The sequence below is a fragment of the Atta colombica genome, unplaced genomic scaffold (genome assembly GCF_001594045.1).
Source record: "Atta colombica isolate Treedump-2 unplaced genomic scaffold, Acol1.0 scaffold9, whole genome shotgun sequence".
NCBI classification, from domain to species: Eukaryota; Metazoa; Arthropoda; class Insecta; order Hymenoptera; family Formicidae; genus Atta; species Atta colombica.
In genome coordinates, this window is record NW_017259583.1 from 580,497 (window position 1) to 589,792 (window position 9,296).

At 35.6% G+C, this 9,296-nt stretch overlaps 1 protein-coding gene across 1 annotated transcript in view; it reads right to left on the reverse strand.

Moving 5' to 3' along the window:
- LOC108693427 overlaps window positions 1–9,296 on the reverse strand; it is a 126,147-nt gene that overhangs the window by 70,713 nt on the left and 46,138 nt on the right. The window contains exons 4-5 of the mRNA XM_018202359.1: window positions 6,584–6,819; window positions 6,126–6,463 (exon numbers count right to left, since the gene is read on the reverse strand). Of these exons, the coding sequence (XP_018057848.1) occupies window positions 6,126–6,463; window positions 6,584–6,819 (574 nt within the window). The remainder of the gene's footprint in view (window positions 1–6,125; window positions 6,464–6,583; window positions 6,820–9,296) is intronic.

Here is a 9,296-nt window from a genome sequence, read left to right on the forward strand (position 1 = left end):
AAAATTCTGACCGCGTAATTTTTAATTTATCTTTCAATTTGTCATATCTCAAAATACGATGCCAATTTTTCTAAACTTGAGGCGAGAAATTTAAACGAATCAATAAAACGTAATTTTACAAGTTTTTTTTTATCATTTTCATTTTTCATCTTTAGTGCCGTCATCATGTTTGATAAATATATTTTTCTTTCGTTTTCGGTAATATATCTATATGTTTTTCGTAAACGTGGCTATTTCTTTGATAATGAAATGTGTGTCGTACCTCAATGAATTATGAAAAACTATGGGAATGCAATACAAATCTTTGTAATTTAAATTACAATTTGAATGCATGGAACCTTTATATCGCCTGGTGAGATGGCAATAATCGTGTACCCATATGTTATCTTTTGCGAATGGCTTCTCACACATGACAATGCGTAGCATATACTGTTAAATTTTATCCAATCGTCTCGCGTAAAATCTGCCATGGAAACGTTAGCGGATAAGATAATTTTGACATTATTTTTTTTAGTTCTTCGGCGAACCATGCTATGCAATTGTTATCGCGATGAAACCGATACTTCGATAGCGAGTCGTCGTACGAGCAACAGACACAATACTACGCTATACTAAAAATCTAATGATGTTGGTACATATAGCTTTATGTTTCCATATCTTCCTTTTCCATCCTTTCCAGGATGCATTCCAAGTCGGCGTACGACAAATGGAACGCGCTCCTTTCTGCAATAGTTGCTGAAATCACTTGTTGTCCTCACTGGGCAGTCTGATCGCACATTGTTGTTTCTACAATCTGCTGCGTGGATCTTCAATTTTGCACTAGATCTAAAATAATATAAGCATTTGAAAAAAGAAATTATTATTTTTATAAAGAACATTTTTTTTATTATAAAAAAAATTTTCATAATTTTTAATTAAATATATACATACCGCAAAAGTATTTCTTGTGCCCATTTTTGTTGATTTGTGAGTTCGCAAAGCGGGACAAATCCTTGATCAATGCGAAATGCCCCACGTTATCATCTTGCGGATCCTGCACATATAATAGATTGATGTGCTTGTTCCTCTTCGTATCGGTGAGCCGTAATGGAAGGATTGTTATTTCTTTTTGGTTCTCTATGCAATTGACGGAGATATCGTTGAAATTTTCAAATTTTTAAATTTGATTCAGCGTCATTGGGAATACAAGATTCTTGAAAATTCACTACAGTCGTGTAATGCAAATACAATAACTCTCACTCCATATTTTTTTAGCTGGGTGTAGAGCAACCACGCGAAGCACGCTTGCCTAGGGATTGCACATTAACCACAGCTCTCTTCATTTTAAATTCTTGCGGGAATTCGATGTGACATTCCGCATGCAGAGGATTGTACTTATTTATGTTTACTGTTAAATTCAGTATATATGACAGCGTCCATCTACTATCGCGCTCCTGAAATTTCTCCAACGATGTCAAAATAGGTTCGACGTGCGACGCGTACCATTCATATAAATCGGATGAACGGAAGAGTTCATAATTTCTCCTGCTTACACTTTTATTTGCACATCACCCAACACAAATTCACCATTAAACACTGTATTTATCTTAATATTATGTCTCTGAATAAAATTTTGCACACACTCAAGCACTATCTCTCTCGCATTTTCGCCTTTTGGCAAGATTCGATGTGTTCAGAGTTTATCACAGCATCGGTCAATATATAGCTTTCGAAGTATCAATTTCGCGCCAAAGTCACGCTGTAGCCAGCACCCACTTGCACGAAATGTTCACACACTCTGTCTTTCAAATTTTCGAGTTGCGCAATACAAGCGATCAACGATTGTTTAACTCCAATTAATAATCGCGGACGCTTAATTCGAATCTGTTCCTTCAGCGATTCGATGAAATTATTTCCATGCAAGAAACTTTTCTTGCGTATTCAATTGAGCGACTTGCGCTATGAAATCACGCTCCGTTTGATCCATATTGTCATTGCTATTGCTCGATTGCTGACAAAATAAGTTCCCAGAGAAAAAAAATCTTTTCGTTTTATATAGTAAAACGCATCATTTGGTTTGCTACACGTTTTAATATGTTTCAACATGTTTCAACGTGTTTCCGAAGGGATGATTTTTTATCACAGTTATAAAGATAGGCCAAAACAAATATTTTGAAAAGAGAATGGAAACAGAGACTTTACTGTCGATCCCCAAAGATAACAAAAAAAGTCTGATATCGTCAAAATGCATTTTGTGATATGTGTCATTATGTAATTTAACAAAGGTTTGATAGTAGTTAAACTGAAAAATAAACTCACATATTTCTAAAGATAAATAAAATTTCATATTGAATACACTGCCCTGAAATTCATTTTTGAAAAGAGAATAGGAGTAGACAGACTTTATTGTTGTTGGCGCCGATTATCCCTTAGATAAAAAAGATTCGATATCGTTAGAGCATTCTTGATGATATGTATCCTCAATTTAGTATCCTTTAACCATGTCGCAACTCTTCTTCAAGTATAATATACAATAAAAAAATCTCCTCCATTTTAGAGTGTGTAAAAAAAAATATGGAAGGGAACACTGTTTAAAAAAAGAGCTCCGGGCAACGTTACCGCATCGTCAGTCGTTCAAAGAGCTTCAACAGAGTTCAGACAGCTATTGCTAATAAGTTCTCCGAGAAAATAAAATATTTCAAGCCAACTGAACTATTATGTTTCAATTTAACAGGAGGCGTACAAGAGACAATAAGTTTATTTAATTTGATAAAATATAATATTTGCTATATGTATTATACGTTATGTATTTTTATAAGATTAACTTACATGTTTTCTTTTTTTTTACAGCACATTTTCTCAAACATCGTCTTCGAAATCTCGCTGCATGCCTCATATCTTGATGAGGAAATATGCATTGACATCGATAACGTACAAGTTCCTGGACATTGTTGAATCTGTATCTCATGTGCAAATTGCGATTGGCGATAATCAAGGCAACCGCGTGTTCATATCATGCTACATGGAACATTTATCGAGAAGCGTGTAGATATCGAGCGATTAATGCAGTCAACATTCCCATCATCATCATCGATTCAAGATCTAAATGTGGAACTTGTTAAAATATGATACGAAATAAAATATGATATGAAATAACGTTAATATTAAATGGCACATATTTGTACATGAACAATTGTGCTTTTCTTATTTAAACTTGAATAATGTGTTGAGCATGTATTCTATGAGTCAATATACGCACGATGTTAATAAGAAATTCGAATATTTTGTGTCATTTTTGAGACAAAATTGTATTACTAATAAAAGCGATGCTGCAAACATTTTATACAAAATTTATTATAAAAATTCTATTATAGAATGTGAACTAATAGTCTATGGTTTAGATTATATTGTACATACTGCATTACATGATAAATAAATGTATGTTAAAAATTATTTATTCTTTTATTAATTATTCTTTTCTTCTAAAATTATTTTATCCCTAGTATCTTCGCCGTTTTTTCTTCATATCTTCGTAATGGTATTGAATTAGTCAATAAGAAAACGCGCTTGATCGTTTTTTTTGTACTACATTACTAAAAATTATTATCATAATTAGTGTTACTAGGTTATATTATTAAAAATTCATAAAAATATTATCATAATTAGTTTCTAAGTTGTATTATTAAAAAATCGAAAATATCATATCTATTTAATTAAATCACGTGCAAGGAGAAAAGACAATGTAGGAGAGAATGCAGCGGGAGGAAAAGAGAGCGCAAATAATAGTATAGGACTGCAATGGGTAGAAGAGAGAGAGAACTGCATCTTACAATGGGTAGAAGAGAGTGGATAATAGATTGAAGAGAGAGAAGGAACGAAATCTCCTCTACATGGATAACATATTTCCCTCTCCCCCCTTCTCAACGTCTGTGAGACACTTTCCCCTCCCTGACTCCGTCACACACACACACACACACACACACACACACACACGCGCGCGCGCGCGCACGCGCACGCACGCACATATACATATGTATACGTATACGCATACATATGTATATGTACACATAGTGAGTTAGAATCGGCTAGTTATCTTACTAATTCCTGTATGAGATTTCGGGCGCTCAGGTTAAAAATATTATGTAGCCTTAAAGCTATCATGAGTAAGCCTTGCATTTCGGCATAGCAACTAGCTAGCGAAAATGAAAGACAACAATTATTCCTGAGCCTTGCATTTCGACAACGAGTTGCCATGGAAATATAAGACAACAGATTTGGAATTCATGCGTAAACGATGTTCGCCAGGCATGACCAAATATGGTCAGATCGTCAAAAGGCGCGATAATAAGATACTGCGCATTTCTTTATATTTGCCCGCGTAATCGCCGGGAGAGTCTCGCACGAAAAACGAATCTACAGGTATGTTACGCGCGTCACGAGCGAGCGTCTTATTACATACGCGATACCGATCGCCTTAAGTCATCATCGCGAGCGTAAACGTCAAGATATAAATAATCATAATTAAACGAGTGATCATAACTATTAACGCAAACTAAAATAGTACTGCTACACTAAAACCGATGATTAAGGATAAATGAGTGTAAGCAAAAATGAAAAAATTGTTTGAATAAATGTAATAAAAAGGGATAATCTTTATAATAAAATTGTGAAAAAGTAATTCAGTGTTGTTTACTTGTCGCCTTTCGTGCACCTTCCTCAGCGCTCCTCGTGGGTCCTAATTCTTAAAGCAGGCCGAAAGGCACAACAATATTATTACTATGCAGTCCTGCGACATAGCCATTACATTTTTATTTAATTATCGTTTTCTTAATCGTTGTATTTTATTCAGCCGAAAATAGTATAAGTGAACGTAAATTAACGAACACTAACTAATCAGAAATCGAGGAAGGAGCGGCGCGGACCAGAGAAAAGGACCGAAAGATTAGATTAATAACTTCAAAATCTTATTAAATAACAAGAAATTCAATTTTTCAAAATTACATTAAATTCATTGCTTTTATGCTAAATTTCAGCTTAATATGATCAATATTTTTATGAGAAATTCAATTTGTCACGTAGTCCCAATTCTTGGAAAATCAAGCCCTCTCTTCCTCCCGACTCGCGAGCGCCACCGATGACGTCTATATAAACGCGGCGAAAATCGAACTTCACAATTATTTTTTATTCAGCCGAATCTTTGTCCGAATCGAGACCTGTCGAAGAGCAAAAAATTTGGAATATCTCGCAATATAATCTTCAAGAAAAAAAAGTACTCGCCGCGTTGGCAGATAAATTGCTTTTCTATAGAATAACAAAGAAAAATAACCGCGGAGGTAGACGGATGCAGATCACTAGGATATAAAAGATTGACTAGGATATCAAAGATTGAAAACCGACGCCCCTTGTCATCGAAATGCACACCCTATAATCGTCTCAGGTCTCTAAGGTCACTAAAATACCGCGACGACCGCCTCGAATTATCTCAAACGTCTCCGTCAATAATTGGACAATACCGGCGCGTGCCAGTAGGATACACTGTTATTAAATGTAAATTTATTTATTTTATTTTGCGTTATATTCACTTTTCTTTCAATCTACTCTTCTCTCCTTTTCTAAATGGTACGAAATGATGAAACGCTTGAATTATTCGGATCTGTAAATTTCTTTATTAAATAAATTATCGTTTCCATTTCTCAAAGATATCAATGTCAAATTTAATTAATACTCAAAATTCTAAATATAATAATTAATAATCAATTGTGCACAGACAATCTTGTATTGATTTATAAAAATATAAAATTTCAATATGACAATTCAAATTAATATTAATTCTCAATAAATTCTATTCAATCTAATATTCTTAAAGAATCCTGTAGTATATGCCTGCGTTTGAACCCTCATGATTTGCCGTTCGGCCTGATACTCGCTCCCATTCTGATCATACTTCCTGTACTTCAATAAACAATCCCGCCACTCTTCCAATCCTAGTCATGCCCATGCATCGCTCACTGTTTGTCTCTCTACTTCTAATCCGGCAGCGACGCGGCGAATATAATCTTTCTATTTTCGCGCAATTTCAATTCTCACGTATAAGAAAAAATAAAATGTTACATCGCCGGTTGTAACAATATTGCTGATTATTCTACCTGAGATTTCCACTCGGGACTCTTCCTCGTTGTTAGTCGCATTCATTATCGAAGTTGAAGGAGATTTGTGATTCTCATTATGAGAAACATTCAGCATCGCGGACGCCGCCTCGGTAATTTTGGTATTGATTATATCTTTAGTAACTGTGATTTTCGAACATTTCAATGAATCTTGGAACTTGTCGGATTGGCCAACACGAGAAGACGGATCAGGACTATTGTTGTTGCTGGTACTAATGTTGCTATGTTGGAATCTTGGTTCATTAAACGAGTTCTGAACATCAGTAGCAATCTTCTTGGACACATCCATAGTAGTTTTCTCAGGACTTGTCAATTCGCTGTTATACGAATAAATTTGATGAATTTGCTATTGATATTTGTTGATTGAATCTTTGCGCCAAAAAAATTCATTTCCTATGTTAACAATTAAATCAATTAAATTAATTTGCTAAACTTACTTCATGTGGACTTCTTCTACAAGTTGAACGTGTCTTGATTGAAGTGGGGGACTAGTTGCTGCATCACACGAGAATTCACAGCTTCTAAGGATCTTTCGTCTGAGCACATGATTTTCGAGGGCTAAACGGCTCATCACATCAACGTAACTCTCGTCGCAAAAATTCCCGACATTCTCTTGCAATCGACGGAGTTCCTCGCGCGATGAGTCCAGAGCCGAGCGCAGTGACACAACTGTCTACACCATGAAGATAAATCGTAGAAACTTTTTATTTTAATGACAGATGTGTAGCAATAAAAAATTCCAAATTTCTTATATGTTTCAATGATTTCATTAAATATATAATCTATAGCAAATAATTGAATATAAATACACTTCTTTTAATTCAAATATGTGCAACAGTCAGAACTTAATAGATGAAAAAGTTTAAAATCTGCAATAAGAATGATTATGACTCAAAATCTAAAATTTAAAAAAAAATTTCAAAAAGTTTATATGTGAATCCCTATAACAGAGTCTGGTTATGAAATAATAAACTTTTGATTGGACCGTTGTTTTCAGTAGATTAATAAAATAATATAAAAAGAGATACTATCTTCTTTCTTAGTGTCTAATCATATAATATTATCTAAATAATCAATTCAAGGATTTCAGGACAATTCAGGTAAAAATCCTTTAACCTGGTTTTCCAGGTTAAAAATAATAAGAATCTCATTGGATTATACATTTGAAAACTCAATAAATAGGAAATACTAGCCAAAACGATCAAAGTAAGATCTTTTAATATTTAAATAATTTAAATAATATAAATTACTATATACTAGCGAGAGCTTCAGAGGGAGAGAGTGGCAAACTGCATCACATGATTTGGTCTCTAATTGAACGCAGTCATCAAAACTTTATAGTACATTCATGGATGCAGAAATTGGTTCGAATAGATTAGAGAAGAGTTAAAAAAGGAGTCTGTCATTTTACAACTGGTCAAGTCTTTATAAGTGATATAAATTATTAATCTTAGAAGTAGCACAAATTCCAATGAAGAATACTGCTGCTAAGATTTGATCAAGATTCTAAATGGAAACAAAAATGTATTGATGCTGCCGGAATTCCTGATTGAAAACCTTCAAAATCAGCTATACTGTGTTAGTACTGAAACTTGCATATAAATGTTATATATTATAATTCCCAACACCAACAAAACATCAACAAAAATAACATTAAAGTTATAATTTCTCTCTCAATATCAATATATTAAATTCAATATAAGAATGTATGTAACATAATTATAATAGTTACATAATTATAATATATGAAAAATTATAATATATTGATATTACGTTAATAAGTTGGTGAGACAGATATTTTTCTCTAACATGTATCTCTTATTTTAGATTCATTTCTATTTATCAGAATTATTCCGCATTGATGACAAAAAATTATAAGGAAAGGTGTCATACTAAGTTTGTTTTATTTGTCCCACCAATTATCATTAATATAACATCAATATGTATATAATTTTTCACTCAACTATGTAATCGTTATTTAAGTATACTCGCATTATATTGAATTTAATATATTAATATTAAATAAGAAATTATAACATCGATGTTATTTTTGTTGGTGTTTACAGGAGTTATAGTATAAAACTAGAAATTTTAAGCGCCTATTACGGTCGAAGCTAGATCTTCATTGTTTTAAATAATTCAATCTTGAATTATTAATATACACTGTGGCGGCTACAAGCGCCAACATAACTCCTAACCTGGCGTACACGCAATGGGCGCTCGAGCACGCCACGAGGAACTTTCTCGCAAGTGCTCGTAAGATGCGAACCGCGAATACCGCGACACAGCCTTCAGAGAACTGGCGCGACAAATGTGGACCATACGCAAGAAAAATCCGGCAGGTCATATAAGGCCTGCGGAACCAAGGAGACACCGGCTCACACATGACTCACGGTGCATTCGAGAAGATGAGCTTTAATCACGCCAAGCTCCGGCAGCTGACCAGGCTAGCTAAGGTGCCTACCAACAAGACGAGCAGCGGCAGCAGCCCAGCAAGCGACTCCAAGCAGTAAAGGAGGCATCACAGGGACCAATAGCGGCGGAACTACCAAGGTCAATGCCACCCAGCTCGGCCGGCGACAACCAGCACAAATGGCCACAGCGGGACCACGCCTACTAGCACCAGAGACATGGACACTCTACCCGCTGGACATTTCACCGCGACGCCTGCTGACACGTCCCTTGGCAGTCAACTGTCACATCAGCGTATGGAACAGCCGACGATAGCGAAAAGTCTCATCGGGGCTGATAGAGATACTGCCAGAGATGTCGCTGACGCCACCTACAGCTCGCCTGCCGACAATGCCGCGGAAGGCGACAGCTGAGACGCAAACCTGCGAGACGGAAGACGTCGCCGCTGATGGGTCCACGAGAGCAGTCTCCGCATACGCCACCAGCCGGCACTGCGAAAAGGGGCATCCCCCTCATTCTGTCACTGGTGGACAAGAACAACAACCAGATAATATCACCGCTGAAGTGGCATAGCACACCCTTCGTTAGGTATCGCGAACACATCACTCGTTGACGCAAACCAAACGACCTTTTTCAGGCCCCCCCCCCCACACACACACATACACACACACACACACACACACACATATATACCACACTGTCTTTGTCAAGGCACTGTATATATATATATATATATAT